We start from the raw sequence: 25,426 nt of genomic DNA, 5'->3' as shown, positions 1-25,426 counted from the left end.
ATGCCCGCATCTATTGTTGGAATATTTTTTTTTTTTTTTAAAAAGGCGCGAGACGAGGTTTACAAGACGACAAGAGCGCAAAACGAGAGACGGGGCGGGAAAAACTACTGATCAGTAGGAAAAACCATGGAAGACCGGATGGACGATTGATGCAGGGTGCTTTGTGTTGGGTAGTTGCTTGCGCCACCTAGCCCACGCATGCTCAATTACGGTACTCAGTTTAGTTTCGGTTTTGAAAGGCGACCAAAATTGGTCCTTTGGCGTAGGCTTGGCGCAGATCACCCATAATTTGGCAAAATATAGCAGGATGTAGCAGGGTTAGCCCCTTGGCAAAGTTTGGCGCAGCAATCACATCTCTGCGTATAGGTCACGTGACATCAATTTCCCCGCTAAATTTAGCGGGGAAACAGAACTCGTGTGTAGGTCTGTGACGTCCCATAATGCGACACTGCGTGCGTTGCATTATGGGACGTCCCAGGCTACGGCTTCACGAAATGCGGAGCAACTAGCCAAAGAATGTTTCAAGTTAAAAACTCCATGTGTTTATGTGCTCATGAAAGACGAGTTCATGTCTTCGACTTCAGAAGGAAACTACTAATGAAGCAGTGTCCTGCTGATGAGACAGACTCATCAATAACTTCCAAAAGGGTTAAAAGGCCTTTCACACGAACTGGCACGCCACCAATATGCAGAGCCTTCATCACAATCACGTTTAAAATTCCTTAACTTTTCTGGTTTCGTCACTTTCTGCAGTCGAGCCCGGTTTTAACGAACCCGCTTATAGCGAAATAGTGGTTATAATGAAGAGATATTTATTTCCCATTCCCATTTATACATTTCCAATGTAATTCGGGTCCAGTTTTAACGAAGTAAATAAAAGAGCCTAGCGGATATAACGAAGACAAATTCCGGGCCGATCAGGTAGAAGTCTATCAAACACAATAGCTCATGAGCTTTCTGGTAAATTTTAAGCAAGAAAACTGGCGCATTTAGGCTGCCGACAGCCTCCACAGCGCCGTCTGCTCTCCCGATCGCGTAGCTCCTCAAAGATTGCTTCACCGCACTTCCTTATGCGCCGCCATGCCCTCGACGCTTCCCCAAAACAAATTAAAGGAAGGGGAAAATAAAGTGATGTCGCTGAACGTCGTTGGACTAGGTAGGCACAGCTTGCAGCTAAGGAGGGTCACGGAGCTTATTGCCATACGAGAATTTGGAACCGTTCAGTGCGGTCACTTCTTCACTTGTTCCCCGGCTTGAGCATAGAGAACACCTTGTTTCCTCGCACTTGGAGGGCAAAGTCTTGCATGAACCCCACAATGAATGTGTCCTTCTCAGACTTGCGGGAGCAGTAGACGATGACCATGGTCACACGTGGGTCCAGCTTGGTCAGGAAGTAGGTTCTTTCCACTCTCTGTAATAACAAGATGTTGTCTCAGTAAAGGCACCACTCCAAAAAAGTCCCACAGTTCTCCAAAGTCTCAAAGAATAACTGTGGAAGGCTTTTAGCCAGTTAGCTTTCTAGCCATTGCAGGCTGTCTCAATAAGAAAAGCTTTTTTTGCTTACCAATCTATTTTAGACAACTTATAATGCACCTGCACGATTTCTAAGGTTGGAATTTGGGGGGATTAAACTCTGTGTGAGTGACACCAGCTAAAACAGAGCCAAGTCCATGGGAGCAAGCACCAAACGGAACTGAAAGCTTCATCAGCCAAAGCAGAAAGAAACCTAAGGTAAGCAAAATGCATCATATTTTCAGCCAAATGAAGGAGCCAGCAGAGCTCAAGGCCACACTCGGAACAGAAACGAGTCCAAAGGAGCAAGCAGTATGGAAGGAAAGGTGAAAGAAATGCAGCATACTTTGGTGTAGGATCACCAGTGCTACGATTAAGTAGTAGTGTGCATGACAAAAGTGCAACTGTGCATTGATGACACCACACATTCACTTCTCTGAAATGTACAAAACTTGAAACACACTTTTCTACCACCATCAGTGCTTAAACCAGTAAAGTAAAACATGCAAATTGAAAATGAATGCTTCTGTCCCTTAACCTTTTTACGGTCAAGTTTTTTTTTTTTTTTTTTCTATAGATGTTTTCCAGTGGTCGAGTTTTGTTTCGAAAGGAACAGCACAGTAGAGCCTTGTTATAACAAAGTTGAAGGAGCGGTCGTAATTATTTCATTATAACCATTAGTTTGTTATAGCCACTGTCCATTTCTTCCCACTATTAGCAAGCAAGGGGAATTATGATTGCTTTGTTATATCCCATTTTGTTACAATGAGGTTTTATTGTATAATAAAAAGTTCAACGCACACTTTTTTTTTTTTCGTATTATCTAGCAGGAGCACATAGTGCTGCAAGCTGTTTGGTTTAGGAGCATCAAATGAAAATACTGAAGCCGAAAAGATGTCCTCTTTCTCCCATACGGTTTCATGAGCGTCTGCTTCAGCGACATTTTGGTGGCTTCAGATTCCTAACCGGAGATTCTTTAGAGCCCCTCCGTTGGATAACGAGCTCTCATCTTCTGAATTTCATTCCAAAAAGTGTTGGAAGTCTGAATTGGAAGACCCAGCCATTGGCACCGCCGCCAGAGTGGCCAGTATGCGAAGTGAGTCTCACGTGTGCGAAGCGTCTAATTTGAAAACTAAAATAGCCCAGCAAAGCAAAACGCCATGCAAGTATAACGTCTATAGTATGCCAAAGACATAAAAAAGATATAATATGTATATTAACAACAATGTCAACATCTGTCAACACTCAAGCTTCATAATGTATGCAGATGATCCTAATATTTTTCATTACTGCGACGAATATTGATGAACTGATAATTAAAGGTAATGCCGTCTTGAAGAAGTTTCTTTTATGGTCAGAAATAAAAGGCCTTGAAATTAATACTGCTAAAACGAAAGCAATTGTATTTACACCAGTAAATAAACATATTGATACTGGTTATATCCTTAAAATTGGTAGCAGCCAGATTGAAATAGTGAGCAATCATGAACCGCTAGGCATCATTTCCTCAGAGTATATGCAATGGAATCACCATATAGAGTTCATAACTACCAAACTGTCAAAGGTAGCTGTCGTTACCGGTCACTGTCGCTCTCTTCTGCCTAGAAAAGTTAAGATTCAAATTCATCATGCTCTGCTTGGCTCAGAGATTAACTACTGTCATTTAATCTGGGGCACGACAAAAACTAATTATCAACAAACTAATGATTCTTCAGATGAAAATGATTCGTTTTATTGCAAAAGCTTCATACAACACACATGCCAAACCACTATTTTTTAGCTATAGTGTCATGAAAATTTCCAGTGACTACCATTTTCAACTTTGGAGTAATTGCTTTTTTGGAGGATCTAGCAAACATATTGACTACACGTGAATCAGTCATCAACCATTGTCACAAAGAATTCTGGACTGTTCCTCATTTCCGTAGAAATTATGCACAGCAGTCTCTTGCTTATTACCTACCTACACTGCTTAAAGGGCAACTCTGCTTCATTTTTGATATTTAGAAAACTATGTAGCCCTCTTCAGTATCATATACGAAGACTCCATGTCAAATATTACGATCTAATTCCGTCTATATATTTAATAAACTGGCCAGCCAACCTTCAAGTCAGCCAAGTCGCCGAAATCTGCCAACTCTAGCGTGCGACGTGAGGCACAATCGTCAGCGCAGTCAATACGACGGAGTTGGAGCGGCCAACGTTGAACCACTACGTCATTCTCACGTTTTGTTTGTTTTTACTTCTCAGAGTGAAGTTGAATGATGACGTCATGAGTTTCTTCTCCCGGTGTTGGCTGAACGGCGTCCACGTGATCACCGTAACGCGGATGCGCTAGTTTGCGCTGCCCTGCGCGCTTATCGGTCTGTTTCTCCGCTTCCCTTCTCTTCTTTCGCCTTCTCCCCTTCCCCCTCTCCCCCGGGCCATCACCGTCCACGCCATGCAAAGCGACCTGCCTGCATTGCGTGTCCTGTCCCTCGCCCCCTCCCCTCCCCCCTCCCCTCCCCTCCCCTCCCCTCCCCTCCCCTCCCCCCCCCCCCCCCCCCCCCCCCCGAACGTCACAAGACCACGTGGTTCGACGTGACGTGGCCATGACTCTGAGGACGCGAGACCAATGTTGCTGGACGCAACCGAAGTTTCGGTTTCAATATTAGCTGATGTTTAAACTAGGATTACACAAATAATGTTCCACATTTTGCGAATCCGAAGACGTAGAGCTGTTTAGCACTGCTTTGTGAAATGGAATCACGTGTAAGCCTACATTTTTCGGAATTGAGCGGAGTTGCCCTTTAACAACATTTGCATGAACTGCATCGATATTCATTGTATAACTAAAAAACAGTGCACACTTTTTTGTTTTGGTTAGGTAAATAGAATTGTTTTTGTGGGGATCTTAAAGGAATGTTTTCAATTGTTTTGATAGGAGTTTGTATGAAATGTGCTGAGTTGTTTTGTGTCATTTTTAGAAATGTTTAGATAGGATTGTTTTTAAATCCTGCATTCATTGTGCGTGCAAGGGCCCTGAACCCAGTCAAGCTAGCTCTTAGTAGCTTTTTGTACAGTGTCCTTGGCATAATGTTGGTGAAAATAAAGTTCAATTCAATTAAATAAAAAATACTAACGCCTCCTGCGGTGTGCGCAGCTTCGTGTTTAGGTGGGTACTCTCAAACGTGTAATCTCCACCGTACATGTACGGCAACGACCATAAGAGGGTTAATGACAAATGTTTCAAAGGAGAAACTTTATTTTAAGCAACCATCCTTTACATGCAGCATTATATTACCCACTCTTTCTTGGTTGCTCAAATGTTCAATTTCTCTTTAAATATTCATCTGTTCTGGTAGCCATTGAGAGAGAGGCTGTCAAAGGGTCTAAAAAAGCAGCTTCGCAAATTGACCAGAAATAAACAAAACAGAATTGCAATATGGATTGGAGTCAAACAGTCTCATTTGCAGCAAATGTGCAATGCTATGCAGGCAGGAAAGCAAACAAATCGATTCTAGTTCATGCTGCCAATCCTAACAGCACACTGCCACCGACCAGCACAGCCAAGCTGTTTCAACTTCCACAGGCCAGCCTGTAAGTGAACAAGCCCACGAGGAAAGTGTGGTGCCACTCACATTGTCGTAGAAGCAGACAATGCCCTCGGAGTTGAGCTCATTGACCTTGTTGTTGATTATCATGATGATGTTGGGCCGGTGTTGCTTCTCTTGGTATGTCTTTGGGAGGAAAAAAAAAGCAAACATTTATTGATTTATGGAATTAAATTGCTTTGTATACTACAACATTTTTACTTTTCTAAAATAGACAAAATATTCACACTACAGTGATATACTGCTCGAACAAACACCAGTGGAATGCACCATGTAGCTCTACAAGCTTTCGAAAACTTACCCAGCAAAACCCCATTGTGCCTAATGCGTTGAGTGGGCTATCGTTTAAGCAAACTTTTCCTTGAGGTCCCTGTTAGTTTGTTCAAGAGGCATTTTACTGTATACAGGGCAAACATGGATGAGGAACATCGCCAAGCTAAACCTTCAAAGCATGTCTATGCGCCGAGAAACTGAGGGCGAGGAGGAGACCAAACAATGTCATGTGCCACCAGCTATGCATTCGTGCGGCTCTGACAGGCACACTGCACAAAACAGCTGGCCATCTTGACCTGGTTATGACCATCTTTTGTAGTCGTGTGTAGACTATAGCAACCTTTTTTTCTTTTTATTGAAAGCGTGTGGGAGGTTTTGTCGGTGGTTGGAGGTGACCTTGGGCAGTGTGCAAGTTTGAACTAGCGGAAAGGTGGGCGTATATGTACCGAGGGCATGGCCTTTTTGTTTCCTGTGAACCCTATGACCATATTTTGTAGTTGAGTGTGAACTGTAGCAAACCTTCTGGCCGCGTGCAGTTGGAGGGCGGTGTGGAGATGACGGGTATAAAAGAAGTGTCCCGAATAAACTTTAGTCGCTCTGTTTGTGACGTCTTGTGTTTGTCCCCTCTTTGTGGCCTCCGTCCTGGGTTTTAGAAATGTTTGGCAGAAACATGACAGTGGCGTGTTTTCAAGCTGTATACCCATACAGGTTGGTGCCAGTCCAAAACGTAGCACATCACCTCAGTGCCTTTTTTTGCCTACAGATTGGCATTACGACCCCAGAAAAACCACCAAACTAGTCTGTTTCAGAGCAGTCTAGCAGGTCTAGAGTGTCATGAATTGTTACAAAAACGTAATACAGTTGAATCTCGTTAATTCAAACTCTCTTAATTAAAACTTGCAGATAATTAGACTAACATGCAGGTCCCATCCTATGTGTCTCTATGGAAGGAAACTCCCAGCAATTCAAGCTTTGCTTTATTCAAACAAATTTTCGGTCCTCCTCGAGTATGAATTAACGAGATTCGACTGTATCACAATAAGGTTTCCAGGGGTGGAACTCATGAAATGTATTTGGGAGCAGCCATGGGAGCAGCTGAAACCGCTGTTTTGGAGCAGGTTGGGAGCAGCTAAAACTACATTCTGGAGCAGGCTAGGAGCAGCTCAGATCAGTTTTCACTGCACTTCAGCTTGTGTCTTAGACGAGCACGGGAGCAATTTCAATTGTGCTTAGCAGCACAGATGAACATGAGTGGTTAGGGACCTAGGTAATGGGATAACAGTGTAACAGATGCCAAAACTTGAAACTTTGTAAGCCTTAATGAGAATCAAAAAGCAAGTACCATATGTTTCTGAAGATGGTGTCCTTGATATTTTCTGAGTGGCTTTCAGCTGCTCGAAATGCAAATCAGCACTGCTTATCGCACAACCCCCACGTGCTCGACATAGTAATTATATGTGCGAACCACGTGACGTGCGTAAGCAACGAACGTGCAGTTGCGTGGGGGAACAGGGCAACAAATTTCGAGTTTATCCTATTGTGCAACTCAATATCGAAGCAGCAGACTACAATTAACGGAGTTATCGTATTCAAAGCGATTAGCGGGAGCAAGGTTAAATACGCCGAGCAGATCTACCGCTCGCGTGACAGCAGCTGGCAGGCAAGGTTCCGGATCGGACCACGTTTCAGTTCTATCAAATCGCAATTATCTTGCGGGAATGCGGTTTCAACTTCTAACGATGAAGTACTAAAAGGAGTATTTTGCTCATTTGTTTTCAATTGGCTGACGTCCGGATCCCGGGCTGCAGAGCCTCAGGCAATCTGACGCTTAACGACTCGACCTCACCTCGGTCGACTTGCTTAACAGCTTATGGTTGAAGAATAACAGTCCAGTCGCAGGTGTAGCGATTCGAATCCGATCCCCGAGTTTTTTCGCGCGCTTCCGACTCGGGATACACAGGGAGAATAAACAGAACAAAGGATTGCAAGGCCGACCAAGCTAAACGGGCTAATTGTTGCCAATCGAGTCGATAGGAACCGAAACCAAGACAAAATACTTTTTTGTTTTTGGCGCACGTTGTGCGATTTGGTGCATAATGGCGCAAGGTATTGGCTGTGGCGCAGTTTCCGTGAAATGGCGCAGGATGGCGCAGACAAATGCGTCTGGCGCAAAATGGCGCAAATGGCGCAGCCGTTCCACCCCTGGGTTTCTTAACAAAAAAACACTTCCATGTTAATCCTATAGGTTAAGAATTTATGTAATCCGTTTCGCTTTATACTAATCATGTAAGCTATAATTATGTGATGTCATGAGACATGATGCCAAGGTGTTGCATGATATCATTTCACATGTTCACGTGATATTGTTTCACCTGACGTCACTCCGCATAGTCACATGACCACATAGGCCGCAATTACACCAACCGTGTGGCCGCACGACTCGCAATGATCAATGATGTAGGAGATCACAAACCGCTGAGACTGCCCCAAAGTGCAGTTTAGGCAGCTTGTTGTACATCAGTCACAAAAATTTGAACTTGCCTCGATACTTGGCATAAAGCAGATGAACGCAGAGTGAATAGTGTGTTTGTATCAGCCTTCCTGCCAAATCACCCCAAATGCAAAATACACAGAAGAGGCAAAAAAAAATCCAAACAGATTGAAACCGGTCAACGGAAATGCACGACGCATTCCGCGACAGTCAGCTCTGTGCGAAGCAGTAAGTTCAAAAATATGCCGGAGTGTTTACTACCTGGACTGCCGTCGTTTCCTGGACCAAAATACCGAAACCAAAACTTCCTATTCCAGTTAGAGAAACCACTATAATTCACATCCAGAGAAAGAAAGATGAATGCGGAAGAAAAATGACAGATACCAAGGAACGACACCAGAATAGTCCATTTGGTTGCAATCCTCTAAGAACCACCTTCAAGTCACTCTACTCGGAATTCTACTGCACTTCTATCCTTGTCCACCACGCCCAAAAACTAAGACGACAAAGTCTTGCGCAACACTACGATGCCTGGAACGTGTCTCCAACCGGTGTGTGTAGCGTGCTATGCTGTTCATGCATCCGAGTGCCCCCAGAGTGGCAACATTTAGAAATATTGCAAGCGTGTTAAGAATATATAATGACTCATTGTTGATGGGATCTACAGCGACTGAGCTTAAGAAGTCACAAGCCCCCAACAGGTTTCTCCCTTGAGCGTAAGCTTTGGCCTCCTCTTTTCCCGATACCATACTTACTCGCATAATGAACACTTTTTTTTCCCCAAAAAATTGACACATATTTGGGGTAAAATCATTACGCGTGGAAAAAGTTTTGCATTTACACACTTCGTGCAAATGTCATATTAGGAGCCAATCTGACATGGCAAGATACTGCAGCTTGTCTCCACTGATGGAGGCACACCCACAGCTGGTCGGGGGCATGCCACAGTAACCATGCTTCAAACGCGATTAAGCGTAGTATAAAAACTCGTACGAAGCCCAACTGCTGTTTGCCCAGGACCACTCACAGGGATCAAGTTTCATTCACAGAGACGGCTGTTACCAGGGGTCTCCGGGTTCTCTCAACCTATGACGCAACGTGCACCTCGCTGCGCCGTTCCGTTACGGATTAAACAAACGCCTGAGTATGTGAAAGGGCACTTTCGGCGTGCCTTCTGCCGAAGGAAAAGCGCCCTACGAAGCTCACTCGGCACGGAGAGCAACGCGACCATCTTTAGGCTTAACTACTTTCACAATTTCACTGTCCGAAAGCAGACCACAGACAACGGCGTGCTTGTTGACATCAATGCATCCGACAGGCAAAGAATGTCCGGGGCTGGGCAATTCCTCGACCCAAGCATCAAGTGTGAGCGCCGCTCGGTTTCACGGTTGATCACTTTTGCAACCACACACTTGAGGCCATTACGAGAGCGGCTTGGTTTAGCTTGACTTGGCCCAACTGCTTGGCAGCAAAAGAAAACTGGCGTGGTGGGCTAGTTGGACGCAATTTGAAACTCGTGAAGCTGAAAATTGGAAGTCCGTTCATTACGCGAGCGGAAAAAAAAATCCGAATATCAGTGCCCGTTTTGGGGGGTGCATTCATTATGCGAGTAAATACGGTATATAAAAAGTAGCAGTATTTCTGAATACATAACGACGTCTCACAGCCGCCAGGGCATCAGGTTGCCGGTAGTCACGATCCCGGCAGCAGGTTGTAGAAGCGTCGATGACATTGGCGAGCCGACGTAAGCGGAGCTGTCATCAAGGGCTCCCAACTCATGGCTGTTTGGTTGCAAGGCAAATCGAGACGTTTCACCCGAGTTTCGACCCATTCTCGTTTGGGAGTTCTCAAGCGAACTTTATCAAAACCTCCAAACTGGACTGTTGGCATTTGGTCCCATTTGCACCATGACAAAATGACACCAGTTTTGAAAGCTTGTAACATCTGGGGCTATAGTCGGCTACAGTCAAGAAGGTAGGAGAAGCTCCTCCCACAAGCATGATGCGCCCGTTTCAAATCCATTCGCAGTCGAAAGAATAGTTCACTGGAAACGCCCCTTGTTCCGCTTCAACGAATAGATATCGGCTACAGAGTGATGCCAACTTGTCTCCGACCCCCTCTTTTTAAGAGAGCGACCTTTGTATTCATCAGAGAGGGAACCGAGCCCCTGAAAGTGGGTTTTGTATGCATCAGAGGGGGAACCTAACCGCCCAAAGTCATACTTGTTTCCATCAGAGAGGGAAAACTCTAATCTCCCTCTCGTGGCTTCCACAACGCTAAGTCAAAGTTGAAAGATAAAGCAAATATTTACAGGAAGGCAAAACCCTTTCCCGCGTTGGTCACAACGTCGCGGAAACGATGGGACACTATTTGATGCGGAGGTGGCGGAGGGATATATGCCCCTTTGAGAGGCATTTGCTGCTACCTTCTTGACTTGTAACATACTATAGCTTGTGCGGAATGTTATACGACGAAATACAGAACGCTGGGATGAGTAATATTGATAATACCAAAACAAACATGCATCATTTTTACTTGTGTTTTCACCGTCCAAATAGAGATACACCGGGTGTTTCAAAGAAAAGCATGAAGTCTATTTTACAGATCAGTTGCACCTTTGAAACGGGGCAGTTTTGGCAAAACAGCAAAATTAGGGCAAATGTAACATCTCGAAACAAATTTTCTTATTTTTATTTAATAGGACAAAAATAGAAAGCACTTAGTATAAAGCATACATTACAGAGGAGGCCTGGGCATGATTCATAAAGTGGAAAAACAAGCCGACGGTAGTGTTCAGGCCAACATTAGTCTTAGTAATTAAAAGATAAGACTCCAATCAAAGCCCTAAGAATGTGACCCTACATTTCAATCTGGGGTGTCTGCGTTCCAAACATGAGCCTTGTGAGGATCCCGCTTCAGTTAATGAGATAGATGAATATCAAGACGTTACAATGGGCATTCCCCAACATGCCTTTTGTCATCACGTGATATTACTCCATACGACTGTTTGTGCTTGGTCTCCTGTTTCCACAATGGTTCCATTGTTCCAAGATGAAGCTACAACTCATCCAAGTTGCATCAATATAACCGAGCACCGCAATTAGCCGAGAAATACTGCGCAACACGCCCTCCTGCTTTAGAAGTGACCACACATGTGGAATGTCGGATGGCGGTAGAAAAGGGAAGCGTCGCAAGTTTGCAAACGAGGACCCTTAGTCGGCCGTCATCCGCGTACTACGCACTCTGGAGTTCCGCTCTCTGAACAGAAGCCCATTTCTTTGGAGCAAATCGGAAATTGCAACCACAAAGAACAGCTTGCGAAAAAACATTATGATTTTGGAAAGCGATTACAGTCGATGCAAATGCAGTTTCTTCAGTCCTACAAACACACGGATGTAGGTATGACCCATCCGACGACAATGAGTGATTCGATGAGCTGTGCACCTTTTACTTTGGGGAAAGCATCCCCGGCCGGTGCGTTCAGCAGCCTGTTCCGCCCGCGCATCAAAAGTGGCCCCGAAAGACGTCGCAAAAGTCAGAGCGTCATGCCGTCAGACGGGGCGATCCCAGCGGTCGGGCGTAGAATTTCCCGCCAAAAGTATGACCGAACGTGGGTCGCGCCGTCGTCGCGCCTTCCCAACTCCCGGCCGCCAAAGCTTCCGCGGACTGTGAAGCCGGAGTTCAACCTTCGAACTCCGGCTTGTTGCGATGCCACCAGGATTGCGGTTGGCAACAGCATGACACTTCTAGGACGTGGAGACGTGTTTCAGGGAACATGCTCTTGCCGGGAGATCCGAAAAACGGCTCCCCTCGCAGTCGTCGCGGTTGCGCGAGGATTGGATGGATTCGGCGAGTTCGGACTCACCGAAGGGTAGAAGTAGATGGCCGGGTAGGAGTCGATGCCCTTAGGGACCTCGACGGACCGGTCGGGGTGCCTGTACCCGTGCTCGTAGTAGCTCTCGTCCCCGAAGGCGTCAAAGAGTAGCTCCACGCACACGGCGTCGGACTTCTTGTAGAAGGAGGCTATCCTGCAAACAGAAATGCCGACGGTTTCCTTAAAAGGATATTTGAACGAAATTTGAAATATACTCGTCGTGTTCAGAAATAGGTCTAATATGATCCACAATATCCGTAAATGACAATCACAGCTTTGTATTTTGAGCTTGATGGCTGTATTTATCGTTAGAAACAACCCCTCTGGCAAGCGCTCGGAGAGCAGCCAGCAGAGAGCACATCACATCCGGCAACCTGCAATCGTGACGTAGTTCGTCTGGGGATGAGCAAAGCTGCGGCAAAGCCGACGTTGTCAGGGTGTCCTAGCCGTTCCAGCCACCGAAGCGGTCGAAGCACGCAAGCCATCTGGCCACCACAACTAACTGCAAACCTGCTTTTCTGTGAATTTTGAGTGACGAGTTAATCTTAAGAATCCTGTAGAGAGAAAATAGCGACTGGGACACACAAAAAAAGAGTCCCGTTGAGTGGGGAGTTCCTCCCTCCCCTCTTCTCTTGTGCTAGCCGTATCGTAGAGCTGTCGGGATGACGTCAGGTTCAAAGCATGTTTAGTTCTAGGCGAGACAGTTACCGTCACTACCTGTCAAGGCTCCTAGATGGGCATTACTAATGAGGCTTTAGTAACATCCACCAGGTGCTCTTTGCTAATCATTTAATTTGTTTTAAAATTCCTTTGGTGTCTTTATGAACAAGATATTGGTGGGACCAATGTGATACTGCTCCTTTGAACACGTATACATCAAAAAATAAGCTCCGAAATTTCGTAGTAGTACCCCTTTCAATGGCCGAACCACGGTATCGCTGGGCAACCTCGCCGGATCGGAACTTCCAGCATAATTGTTCTGGTTAGTTTCTTGTGGTGACTGGACCTCTGAAAAACTCGTTGTACGCTTTTAAATGCGTCCAAACCACCGCATGTGATGAACCTTTTTTCCCAAACTCCAGCTAACAACTTTTCTTACCAGAGATAACATGTGGGTTCAGTTTACGTTTTATTGCAGCAATACATTTTGGCAGAAGGTAACTCAGATTTCACGTCTGTTTGAAGGCCAAAACGTGGCACAAAGATATAAAGTAGCAGTTTGCCACCTGCCAGACACTTGCACCGTCAACCAACTGCACATTTGGACACGTCCCGCGTCAACACGTCGTAACCCCCCCCCCCCCCCCCCCTCCCACCTCAACGCTTCCTCATCTCAGTCTGTACATTCTCCATTGTCACGAGAAACAAATGGTAGAACAGGACGATGAAGCGACTCTTTGAAAAGACATGGCAGCACGTGGCAGGGAGGGCGGATATCAAATGCAAGTATCAGCTGCGTTTCTTATAAACCGCAATTCTGCACACGACAACATTATAAATAAATTGAAATTCAGCTGCAAATCGTTTATGTGTTCACGAGTAATACCCCTTCTAGCGAATAGTCTCCACAGATGTTATAACATTTGGGTGCTTTTATGAACAAGAACATATTCTGAGCATGGCTCATTGTTATCACCCACATTCCAGGTGAACACAACAACCGCAAACGAGACTTCTGATATGTGTGATACCATGTCCACATGTGCGATGATTACATACCCTCCGAAAGATCGAACCTAGCACTTTTCTTTTTTTTTTTTTTTTTTTTTGTCATTCACTTTGGGAATTAGAAAAGGGGGTCATTACTTGTGGCAGTAGTCCACGGTCATCTGCTGGCCAAAGTGCTTCATTTCCTGATGAGTGGTCTGTTTGCTGAGTACCTTGTTGAAGTACAGAGTGAACTGAAAAAGTACAAAGATGCAAGCTTCCACACAAAAGTTCAGACAAGCTGGGCTTCATATCTTTGCCGGATGAGACTGCGAATAAACTGCAAATCTAGAAAGAAACCGTGAAGTATATCTTGAACCTTGATTTTATAGGTGAGACACTGAATGATACCAACCGAGTTCTTATATAGACAGCTGATTTCAAAGACCATAAATCAATTAAACAGTCCACGATATATCACACTGGTGGCACAGCACATCCGAAAGTCAAAAATAAGAAACAAGTGCGCGTAACCAATTCTTCACCTGTAGTCGCCCAAGTGGAGGGCAACAGAGGTTTTACACTTCCCTTTTACATCCGATAGTTTCTGAGTGCTGAATATTGCAACAAAAAATCTGGCACAAATATCTTGGAACAACATGCACACTTAAAACCCTGGAGTGCAAAGAATGTCCTTTCAGAAAAAGTTTGGAAGTGTCTTTTACGTCCTAGAAAAAAGTTGCGCACCTTTCCTACCATGACCGCATTCAGCCTGTTGATCCAGGCATAGAGGTGAGGAAGGCGTTCGGGACGCAGGAGAGAGGTTCCCAGACGACGCGTCTGGAAGGCAAGCAACAGAAACGATTACCAAATTTTCCCATTCAATCTGCCACTCCATACCACCGAAACAATGTTGAACAGTCCAGCAAAGAACAGTCTCATCATAAAGTAAAACATTACCACAGAGTAAAAAAAATTATCCAGTGTAAGCACCCCAGCCATTTATTGCATGTAAATCCATTGGTCGCATGTTCTACCCTTCCACTCAAGTGTGTGCATCTTAGAGTAAGTCTTATTAATTCAGTTCCAGACATCACGGGCCGTCGCATTCACAAACGCCGATCCTTGTGCTTTTTGGACATGCATGACCTTAGGGCCTCGGGCCAAGCTTGTTTTGGCAAAGGCCCATCTGCTTCTAATATTTTTATCCCTTTCTTTAGCACAAAGTGCATGTGTGCATGTTTCAGTCGAGCTCAGAGGTTTGGTTTAGCTAGTTTTGTTTCGTGGAAAAGAAAGGTACTCCCTAGTAAAGGTAAGTTTGACGTACATTCCGAGGGACCTCGTAAAAAGCCCATCGTCTCCACCTGGCATTTCGAGCGGTCACAGCCTTATCTCTGCATCTGCACGGACGTGAACACTGACATACCTCTGCGAGGTATCGGGTGCCCCGACAAAGTTTGTGAATGTGGGCATCGTGCGACTGTTGATACCTCTTTCCGTCTTTCGTAATCGTAAGATTCGTAATCTTCGTGCGAGATTTAGATCACAAGCTTTTATTTTACCTATCTAAAATTTAACCGCGCATTAAAATCTACATTAAAAAAAAGAAAAGAAAAAAAACCTTGCACGAGAGTTGTTTGTGTGCTCGCATTTCTTACGAGTCGTGAATGCAAAACCACGGATATCGTTCTTCCGCTCCCTTAGTTTGTCTGCGGCGTAGTGGCATGGATGGCCATGTTTCGCCGGCCGACAGCCCAGCACGTGCTCTCGTGAAGTGGCCGCACGCACTCGGCCATGCACCCGCCCCGGAGCTTACCCGAAAGGGCTCTGCCACCACCGCCGGCCACCACTCCCTCTTACTGGCGGACGGGTCGCTGCGTGCGCTGCGCCGCCTTGGAGAGGGCTTCTCTGGTGGCCTTTCTTGTAACTACGCCGCACGAGATCAATAGGAGCCTCATTCCTTAATGATGTGCGCCAGCCAATGGGAGCCTATCCATGAGATTTCTGCTACAGACGACATTGGGACAGGGGAAGGGACCGTTTGGTGCGGCGTCAAAGCTGATGACGTTGGTTCACTCCATAGGACAATTAATGGTTTTGCATTAAAACAAATCGAAGCGGTTCAATAATACCATTAACAAAGCTCTAACCGACTGCATTGCAGAGTCAAATAAAACGTTCAGCCTTTCCACTCTCGTGAAGAAGGAAGACCAGCGGAGCTGAACTCGATACACTGCCGCAACGCGCACCCGTGCCCGTTTCCCGCTTCTTCTCGTTCGGCACGCCGGCAATCGTTGATACGTCTCCAGTGACCCAGAGTCGGTTGCACACGGCGCACGTGACGCCAAACGGGTAATCCACAAACTTCCTCCGGAACATCGCCGTCGCACCCGGGAACTGTTCAGCCGGCGTGGAGTGCAGTCGTCGTTGGGACTTGCGCTTGCGCTTGGCCTCCGTGGTACAATCGTCGCCCGTGGCGTTAGCCCGCCGGCAACCTTTACATCGCTGGTTCTGTTCTTGGCGGCAGCTTCCCAGGCGAGCGATGCGCTCTTCTTTGCAAGAGAATCTGAAGCGCTCGACGTAGTGGAAGTCGAGGCGAGAGCGGCTTTGCGGCGATTACGGATCCATTCGCGTTGCTGCGTATGTTGCCGCAACCTTCCGCAGCCAGTCTTCTTTCCCCCAAAAGGGCACACAGCTGACCCATCCTCAGTCTAAACCGAAACTGATAAGAGCGTAGGAAACAGCACACAAAACAGACGAGGATGAAGAAACACACGTGACGAGCGCTGCGCTCGTTACATGTGCTTCTTCTTTGTCATTGTCTGTTTTCGTTGAGTTCCCACCAACGCGCCGCCCAACTATCCATTCTTCTATGATAGCTGGAAAGGTTGGCGCCATCTACCAGTGGCAGCGGCAACCATAGTAGTTGTGTGCTTGCCGTCGTCGCTTATAGATGACGGTAGCTGTCCAGAGGCGTTTTTGTCAACAGGTGTTTTGTACCGGGCACGATTCTCGAGAACCTAGCCCTTAACAGCTTCGCTATAAAAAGCAGGCTTCTTAAGAGTAACACTGCAGTGACTGGAAGGCATCTCGAACTAGTTTGTTTGGAGCCACACACTGCTCCTATACACCTTTCCAAAAATCGCTCCTAGGCCGCCGCCATGCTGCTGATGCTGATGCGGCTGGTGCGACTCTCGCGCCCCCTATCAGCTAGAAATTTTCTGCCACTCTTTGGGACTGTGAAGACCCGCTCAGCGCGGTCCTCTACGTACGTTTTTGCGGTTTTGCATTCGACGTTTTCTCGGCTCTCTTGAAAGTTTCCACTTATTTTTTTATGCGTGCTGAGTACCCTTTTTGTGTTGTCTTCCATTGTGAGAAATAAGGCTGCTAAGTGCCTGCCATTCAAGCTTTTCTGCTCGACATTCACGGGAAAGGTGAAGGACGTTGAACGGCCCTCGACGCGATTTTGCGAACATTGTTCTCCCCCCTCCCAGAGATAATCCGCGTAGAATCGTCAGTTATCTCCAAAAATAGTTGTCCGGGTTGGGGTGAGAAATGGGTCAGTCGCATTTGTTTCTTTGCCTTGGTGCGGTTGTGAAAAAAGGAAGCTCTCCCCGAAACGTGCCCCAAAACGAAGTCATCTCGGATTCCGTGCGATCGTCAAGATGTGACTGTCGTCGACTGTGACTGTGTTATTTGAGATCTTTCTCAAATAAATTCTTTTCGGATAACGCTGCATCGTTTGGTACGTACGATCCTTAATTGTATGTCCGTGTCCTGTCCATCGGTAAACACGTTATTTGTGAGTGTGACAAATGCATGCCTTTCGGCCCTCTTCTGTTGCAATTTATTTTTGACAGCAAAACGCTTTGTTGTTTCACATCCGGCGAATCCCGCTGCGCCGTCAAAACTTATCGTAAGAAAAAAAAAATAACTAGAACTATACATTCCAGTCGTATTCGTTCTGTCGCGCGCATACCCCAAAAAAATAGTTAACTGTTCTTTTTTTTTTTTTTTTTTGCTTTTTTTGTTTTTTCAATTGTGGTACAATGCTTTCTCAATGTTCTCGGGAAAATACATGTACCATGAAACACAAAATATAGCGGGAAAAGGCGATAATTTAGCCGCCAGCAGCGTTTAAAACTGCGCCTACGCAGGCTGCGCGTATTGAAATCACAGTCCACTCGGTTAGGGTTAGGAGGGACGCCGGTGAGAGTCTCGCCTCAAACTCAGTGACTGGGCTCGAAAACAGATTGTTGCCCCTGGGGTCGAGTGTTTTTTGGAAAGGTGTATATCAGAGTCTTCTCAAAACAGTAACAAATATATGTCACAGGAGCTGTGGGGGCAATGCTCCGTGTTGTTGCAATCCCTGTACTTGGTTGCAAAAAGCACTGGCAATGAAGACAAACAGACATCACAGTCCCTATAATCGGGGTGTCAGCGTCACTATAATCGGGGCGTAGTAAAGCTACTGTCAGCCTGTCTGTACTGCTGCGGTTCACTCTCAACTCGGCAGTCCACGGAAGCTTTTGCATCAACGAGCCTAGATGCCACGGCAACGGCGACACTTTCGTTTGCTCGTCTTTTTTCTCTCCCAACTTCCACAACCGACGGCCAGGATTGCGAATCGGACGGCATGACACGCCGGCTACTATGACAGTCCGTTGACATTTTGGGAACACTTTCAATGTATGAGTGGTACGGGGCGCTAAACACGCCGGTCAAGGACATACTTTGGGCACCGTAAGATGGCCACTCCTCGAGCTAGCTAGGGATAAGCTGGAACCGGCCTATTTGAGGATCCCCGGTGGCAAACCTCCAGCGATTCCTCACCCCGGGCGGCATGAGACTAGCATTCCACTCCCCGAGCTTGACCTGAACCTCCTGGAGGTGCAGGAGGGCCTGAAGGAACTGCCACTTGGACAGGATCACCTGTGCCTCCAACAGGTGGTGCAGTGTCTCCAGCTCCAGGCTGCACAGGCATAAAAGCGGCAGACATGAGGCACGCATTGTTCGAGGAACTCGGTCGTGACCCTGCTACTCCGAACTATTCAGGAGATGGTGGGGAGGAAGAGGGAGGGGGATGGTTGCAGTAAGGGGCGAATGATTTTCTGCCCCCTCCCCCATACTTTTTGCATCAAATTTTCTAAATATCTGGGAAAAGGTGAGGGATCGCCCTCCATGCCCCATCTGCTCCGACGCCCCTACAGAAAACTTAAAACATGTTCAAACTTATCAAATGCTCAGCTTAGCGAGTGTCCAAAACATCAGGGTCGCTACGTCCAAGTTTCTGTCACTGTAAATATGATGAAACAGCCTTTCGATGAAAATGTACTAATAAAAAGAAACATTCATATAGCGGGCCACGGGAAAATATGACTCCTATGTGTTTCATGCTATTATATGGCATGAAACCCTCCCCCCCCCCCCCATTCAGAACAAGCCTGCATCAGTCTCTGAATGTGCACGGTTTATTGGACGACGACCTTGAGCATCGAGCTAGATATAAAACGACTATGAATTCTTCAATTAGTAGCAAACAAAGGTGCAAACTGGTTTGAAACTTTGACAACCCTAAATAGAAAACAGATGTGCTATATCATTGGCCATTCATTAAGAGGCGGCAGCAAAGAAAGCATTTTGAAAACTGCAGCGACAAAAAGACAACTGGGTAGACATATTTCTCTATGAAAGCAGAAAACTGGGCAAACTGTGAGCACAAAACATCGGACACCTGCGTTTTTCATATGTTGCATTGGTTATAATTGTATGTATAGGTACAACAAGAACCGTGGCCCCCTCCCCAAAGCATGCATGGACATTTTCCAAAAAAAGAAAAAAGAACAGCACTGGCGGAATCTGTCCCACTTCTCATAAATATCGTCCTCCCCCCCACCTCCCCCACCTCCCCCCCCTTGAATTCTGACCTCTCTCTACCCCAAAAGGCGACGAAGTCTTTGTCTCCCCCCTCCCCCTTTCCTGACTCTCTCCCCCCAGCCAGCCTTTGAAAGTGCGGGGAAAACACGTAACTCTAGAGGTACCAACATTCTCCACTTCCCCCCCCCCCCCCCCCCCTCCCCTTCCCAACTAATAGTCATTACCACCCGAAAAGAAGAAACTCTTATTTGCTGTGTGTGTACTGATGATGCCTCCCGCATGCAAGGCGAAATGTCTAATGAAGTTGTTTTTGTTCTTATGTCAAGTCGGTGCAATTATTCTTTTCGTACATATAGGTGCAAAAAACTGAAATCAATCGCAGTGAAAGAATGTCTCTACCCGACTAGGCAATTTTTGTTTCCTTCTGAAAGAGTTTCTGGGCAAAGAACCAAAAACACTTGCCATGCCAGGGTTCTTTTGATCTACCCTACATTTTGGTACATGCCCTTAAAACTTCCCAAGCTTCTAGTGTCCTATGACAAAAGCATCAAGCTGGCATAGAAGTTGTAAGCACTGCAAAAATGTGGCAGTGCAAGTAACTGTACGTACAAGAGTGTTGCAGTGCATTCTAGACAGATCTCTAGGAACTCTAAAACAGATTAGTAAAATGCTGAACACATCCATTATAGAGTCCAAGAAACTCTGAGGCAGATTCTATAATGGATATGTGAGTTTGAATCGCATTAGCTTCATGCCTTGAGGAACTCTTCCAGTGAGATGACTACAGCTTACCTGAAGGAAGACTTGAGAGGCGTCAGCAGGGGGTGATGAAAAAGCTTTTGGCTGTGCGAAATGATGTCTGCCAGAGTTCCAGACAGCTCCTCAAACTTCATCATCTTCCCAGAACTCAGAGAAAAAAGCTTGTCGTAGCTAAACACGAATTAAGGAATATATGGCTGGATCTAGGTAGTGCACCTCACTAACTTGTTTCCCTTGTTTTATGCTTTCTAAAGGACAGAGCGAGGGTGGGCAGTTTGCCGCTTTAAAATGAGTCAGTGACAGAAGCACATCCAGCTACAGGAACTACAAGCCTAACGTAAAAGCTTATGAAAGAACTCTTATGAACGACCAATCAGCCCGCGTGCAAGAAAAATTGACTTCCAGTATATTAATAGTGAAGGTCTGCCGTGCAATTTCTTTCTCATAATGTTTTTGGCAGAAGAACTGTCTTGTTCCAACAAACCCACGAATATCATTCAACTAGTAAGCAGAGAGAAACTTTAATGTCTCCTTCCTAGCACGTGCATCAATTTGTAAAAGGGCCTGTTAGCATGTGGAGGTTATGCTTATATTCATTTTCACAGCCAGTTGGGTTGAAGCATGAAAAAACATACAACTCGTATACTCCCTGACATCTTGAAAACCCGAGGCCAAGCAAAGAAGGGAACAACGCATGCAGAGGTCTCGGTGCGCGTCGTCTCCACTATTCCATACTTTGTTTTACCTTAAAGATGTACCGCAATGAACCTCACCGGCCACAAATAACCAATCTAGCACTCCTGTCAAGTTTAAGTTCCAGGCTTCCTTTCTTTTCAACATACGTCTCTCTCTCCAGCGCTCCACGTGTGGCACGTGACTTCAAGCTCCGCACATAGGCTCACAGAACCGGAAGGTCACGCAATATGTTCCAAACTATGGGTTGACTCCAGTGACTCATAGTGTCCGCTGCGGTATTACAAGAGATAAAACCATGATTGGGAAAACCCAGCTGAACATACAATTATGGGAACATTCATACAAATGATAGGAGATAAAGAAATGTGCAAACCACTGGTTGTTTGAACTATGCTGCAGACTATGGTGGTGCACTATTCTGGTGCAAACTATGCTGGTGCAAACTATGGTGATGCAAACTAGTAGTGCAAGCTATGCTGATGTACAAACTATGCTAGTGCAAACTATGGTGGTGCAAACTATAGTGGTAAACACTATGGCGCCTAGGACGCGTCTCCGACTGCCGTGTTTTACCGCATCCTGAAATGTGGTCCCTCGATTTCCGCCCGATGACATCATGAAAGTGTCATGCCGTAGCTGTCCACAGTACTGGTGGTGTCGCAGCAGTAGTGGTGGATGTGTAAGATGCCTGTTCTGCAGCAGGTCGCTCTTCAGCTCAACACTCCACGGAAGTTTGGGCAGCCAGGAGTTGGAACGCTGCGAAGATGGCGACACTCGCATTTGCTCATATGTTACTCCCAAACTTCTATGCACAACCGTCGGGACCTCGACATCTTGCAGCACAATACTTCAGCATTTGCAACATCATATGTTGACACTCTGAGATAACTTTTGATACACAGGTGGAACAGGACGCTAAACGCACTGGATGGGGACGCGTTCCAGGTATAGTAACGGAACGGACCATAGACGGGCACTAAGACAGCTTCATCCTCTCAACGAGCAGACGACGAAAAAAAGGATACAAGTCCATCGACTTGAGCCGGGCGGACACGAACGTGTAGAGTTGCTCGCACAGGTGGCTCAGGAACGAGTCAACCACTCCCATTGGTGGAGACAGGGACACTGTAGAGGAGCTGCTCTGGTAGGAGCCAATCACGATGCTAGGGCTCATGGAGGTCAGCGAGGCCAGAGAGGGCGACGGGGTCAACAGAGGAGAGTAGGTCGACGGCGACGGGCTTGACGAGAGCGGCGTGCACCCCGGAGCCTGGTCCTTGAGTCGGCGAAACTCAAGTCGAAGCGCCTCGTACACCGATTTGAGCGAGCTCTGAAAAGATGAGCCACGCCTGGTTACCGAACCATTAAGTTCGTGCTTTTTGGATTCTGAGAAGTACTGGCTACATTGCGAAATTGATAACACCAAGAAAAGCCATTTGCTCTATTACAATCACGCAGTGGCATAAAAAGGAAGGGGAGGGGGGGGGGAGGGGGGGGGGGGGGGGGGGGGGGCAACCACCTCCCCCTTAAGACATTTCGGTCATTTCTATACTTTGTTTTGCTGTAAGCATGAGCAACGGGGAAGCTACAAGAGCGAGCACACACTTCGAGCCTGCATGCTATAATTGCATGCTTGTAAAATGAAAGCTTCGTGCAAGACAACATACTCATGCTTGTAGCCTCGGCTTTGCTCGGGCATGTAAAGACCCATTCGCACACTTGCGACTCCCTAGAACCGACCACCTTAAAATCTCTTACGACGAGAGAACACACTGCCACGTTGGTGCCATCTATGCGGCGACCCTGGAACTGCATTTCACTAGAGCAAAGGTTTAGCGGTATTTGCGAGGTCAAATGTATGCACTACTTATCAAAAATGTTTGTTTATTACATCAACAAGTTTTTGAAGCCAAAAAAAAAAAAATGATGTGCGAAGGAAATTGAAAATATATGGGACAACCCAGTGTTCCACTGCTACCCGTTAGGTGGTCCCAGTCTCTCCTCCTGTCAAAGCACTCGGTTCTAAGTCACAAGCATGTGAACAATCCTTAATGAAACAGAGTACGGTAAACAACTGTGAGGATGGGGAGGGAAGTCACCCACCCACTGCCCCGTTGACCCTGCCCCCCTATATCCCGAACACTGCCAACGTCACCATGTTGATGTCCCACCATCGCAACAAATGCCAAATTCATTCTGGCGATATGACCAGATCAGCCCCCTGGCAAGCCGGGCGATGGGCGCCGCATGCTCTGTCACTCTTCCGCAACTGATGGAGAATTGCCAAAGAAGCGATGGCTTAAGACCTACTTACTAGATGTGCATGATGCCAAACATATCCTTCTGTTGTCTTCGAACGAGGTGTAGTTAGCAGGTCTACAAGCAGTGTGTTGTCTGTTTGTTTAATGGGAAGCAAGGCCACCACGACGCTCCAGGAACGTCAGACAAGTTTACACTGGCAGCACATGCTATTCTGCTTCACCACCGGTTCTATGCCTTTCTTGTTAATCTAGACAATTTATGCTGCCGTCTCGTGACAAGAATGTCACTGTATTTGGGGGCGATTTGCAGAATACATTCATTGCCCAGTGCAAATGCCAATTACATTTTCAACACCTCACAATACTTGGTTTAACTGAAGTGCAAGCGTAGAAGCTACAAGAGCTATCTAGGAGCTTCCAAAGTACGCTAACGTACACGAGTCTGTGCAGAGCAAGCATCCCTCAGGGCAACATGCCCGTGATTGAAGCACTATGCTAGTCTGGCTTCACATTATACACATAAGGTGAAGCCAGACTGACGTTGACCCCTGTAGGAAAAGTAATAAATGCAGACAAACCAGTGTTCAACTTTCATACTTAACCCCCCACAAAAACCATGTTTTGATCATTCAGGCAATGATGTTGGCATTTTTTTTTATTGGACAACTGTTTAGTTGTATATTTTGTTTTCCCCATAGTGTGTTTTGGTCTACAAGCTGACAGTAATAAATGGAAAAAAAAAAAATGAAATTAAAGCACAGACGTTTCGAACCTGGCTTTACGTATTGTTGTTGTTAGCGATGTAGTCAAAAAAAAGAAATAGAGGCAATCGTGCTGTAGGCTCACAGGCCCGTCCGTCACTTAACGAAGTCGTTTTCATACATTCATACACTCGTCAAATCCGGCCGCTCCATTGGTCTAAAAACTTTGTCGAATCATGATTAGAGTTGCGTGTGTCCCGAGCCAAAATAAATAATGCTAATGCTAAAACACCTCTCCGCAAGCAAGGGAGGTTGGGGGTTTGAACCGGTGTTTTAGATCGATGAAGAGGAATAGAGTAGCAGCTGATTTTGAGACACTGCTGTTTTCCTTGTTGACTTACGTCTTTGCGAAGAAAACTTTTCGGCACCAGGTACTGCAACGACATATACAACTTCTCCGCGACCGCCAGTTGCGACAGTGCCGTGAGAGCACTGCTGAACAGGGAGGTGTTTATGCCGGCTTTGACTAGCCCATCCCGCTCTTTTTCCTGGAAAAGCGAAAAATAAGACGTCTCAGCAACTGAGGTCTCCGTGCGATCCAGTGCACTAGGCCTAACGACTCAGCGGGACGCACTCACAGCAATTTCCTTCGCCTTGTCATAGTAGAAATGACCGAGGCTCATAAAATAGGCCTCTAGGACTCTCTGCTCCTTTGCCAGAAATTCTTCCGACTCCATTTCTGTTCGTGTGGGAATTTTTCACATTTTTTTCACCGATGTAAACAATATTCCCGCGTTTGCAGACGCAGACTCAGCTGTCAGGCTACGGCTACGACAACAGTGTGGATTAAAATATGACTTCTGAGCGCAGCTTATCGTAAACGGCGAAAAATGTTTGAACAGCAGTAGAGGCTTTATTACACGACGTATCGGGATGAGGCTTCCCTTCTTCAAGTGTCTTGAACACTTGAAGAAGGGAAGACTCTTCCTGAAACGTCGTGTAATAAAGCCTCTACTGCTGTCCAAACATTTTTCTGTCCTGATAGGTGCGTAAGTTTCGGTTTCGTACGAACGGAGGGGCTTATAGCGAGTTCGTTTCACGGCACTCGTGCCCACGCGTGCCCACTCGCAGCGTGGAACGGGTTCGTTTCGGCCGGCGCTCCACGAGTGGTTGCACTCTCCGAGTTCGTTTCAGCGCTGACACCCCACGCGTGCTTGCACTCGCTGCACCGAGAAAATCGGGAGTGCGCCAAAATGCAATCCCGTCATGCCTCGCTCCGACGGGGCTGGCGAGGTGCGGGAGCAGACGACGAGGGTTCGTCTGCTGCGATGTGTCGCGGAACCGAACGAAAAAAAAAAAAAAGTAGATTTTCTGATAGAAATCGCGTCCCGCGGGAAACGAAATCAAACGCGAGCTTGAATTGTGAGCGTCTGCTATTTCACGGAGGAAGCAATTGACAACCCGTGATTTATTTGTAGGTTTTAAATCGCTCTGTTGCCGTACAAACGCTGTAATATACCAGTGTGCAAGGAAATGCTCAGAACAAACGCAACAGCGGCCCCCGAGATGTCGATCACCATCCGTGTGCGGGTGAAAAATTTAACATTTGTCGATAAAACTCCCCCAGCAGAAACCTCTGACTGCCCAATAAGCATCAGAGAAAACTAAAGATGGTGACTTTACCCGAGGATTGGGCAACATCATCATGTTTAACATTTACCTACGCAGCTAACTTGCCCCGTCGT

At 46.4% G+C, this 25,426-nt stretch overlaps 1 protein-coding gene across 1 annotated transcript; it reads right to left on the bottom strand.

The window, feature by feature from the left end:
• Nucleotides 1-789: 789 nt before the first annotated feature.
• On the bottom strand, nucleotides 790-24,533 carry LOC8033463 (KICSTOR subunit 2). The gene is made up of 10 exons (XM_029970102.4): nucleotides 24,320-24,533; nucleotides 24,083-24,229; nucleotides 21,748-22,049; nucleotides 20,060-20,197; nucleotides 18,224-18,362; nucleotides 14,138-14,230; nucleotides 13,550-13,644; nucleotides 11,735-11,897; nucleotides 5,133-5,231; nucleotides 790-1,411 (listed from the first exon to the last, which is right to left on the bottom strand). Exons 1-10 carry the CDS (start codon nucleotides 24,416-24,418, stop codon nucleotides 1,238-1,240), a joined length of 1,449 nt encoding a protein of 482 aa, XP_029825962.1. The 5' UTR covers nucleotides 24,419-24,533; the 3' UTR covers nucleotides 790-1,237.
• Nucleotides 24,534-25,426: the final 893 nt, after the last annotated feature.

This window comes from Ixodes scapularis, unplaced genomic scaffold, assembly GCF_016920785.2.
Source record: "Ixodes scapularis isolate PalLabHiFi unplaced genomic scaffold, ASM1692078v2 PGA_scaffold7__128_contigs__length_106722199, whole genome shotgun sequence".
Classification (NCBI taxonomy): domain Eukaryota; kingdom Metazoa; phylum Arthropoda; class Arachnida; order Ixodida; family Ixodidae; genus Ixodes; species Ixodes scapularis.
The sequence above is the reverse complement of the archived record's forward strand: the minus strand, read 5'-3'. Positions and strand labels throughout refer to the sequence as shown.

Bases quoted from the DNA above. Each gene is read 5' to 3' on its own strand.
- LOC8033463 (XM_029970102.4), bottom strand. From the start codon at position 24,418: ATGGAGTCGGAAGAATTTCTGGCAAAGGAGCAGAGAGTCCTAGAGGCC. The intron at 22,050-24,082 runs GTAAGTCAACAA...TCATCTTTTCAG, and splicing joins AAAGTTTTCTTCGCAAAGAC to AGCTCGCTCAAATCGGTGTA. The intron at 13,645-14,137 runs GTGCGCAACTTT...GTACTTTTTCAG, and splicing joins ATGCGGTCATGGTAGGAAAG to TTCACTCTGTACTTCAACAA.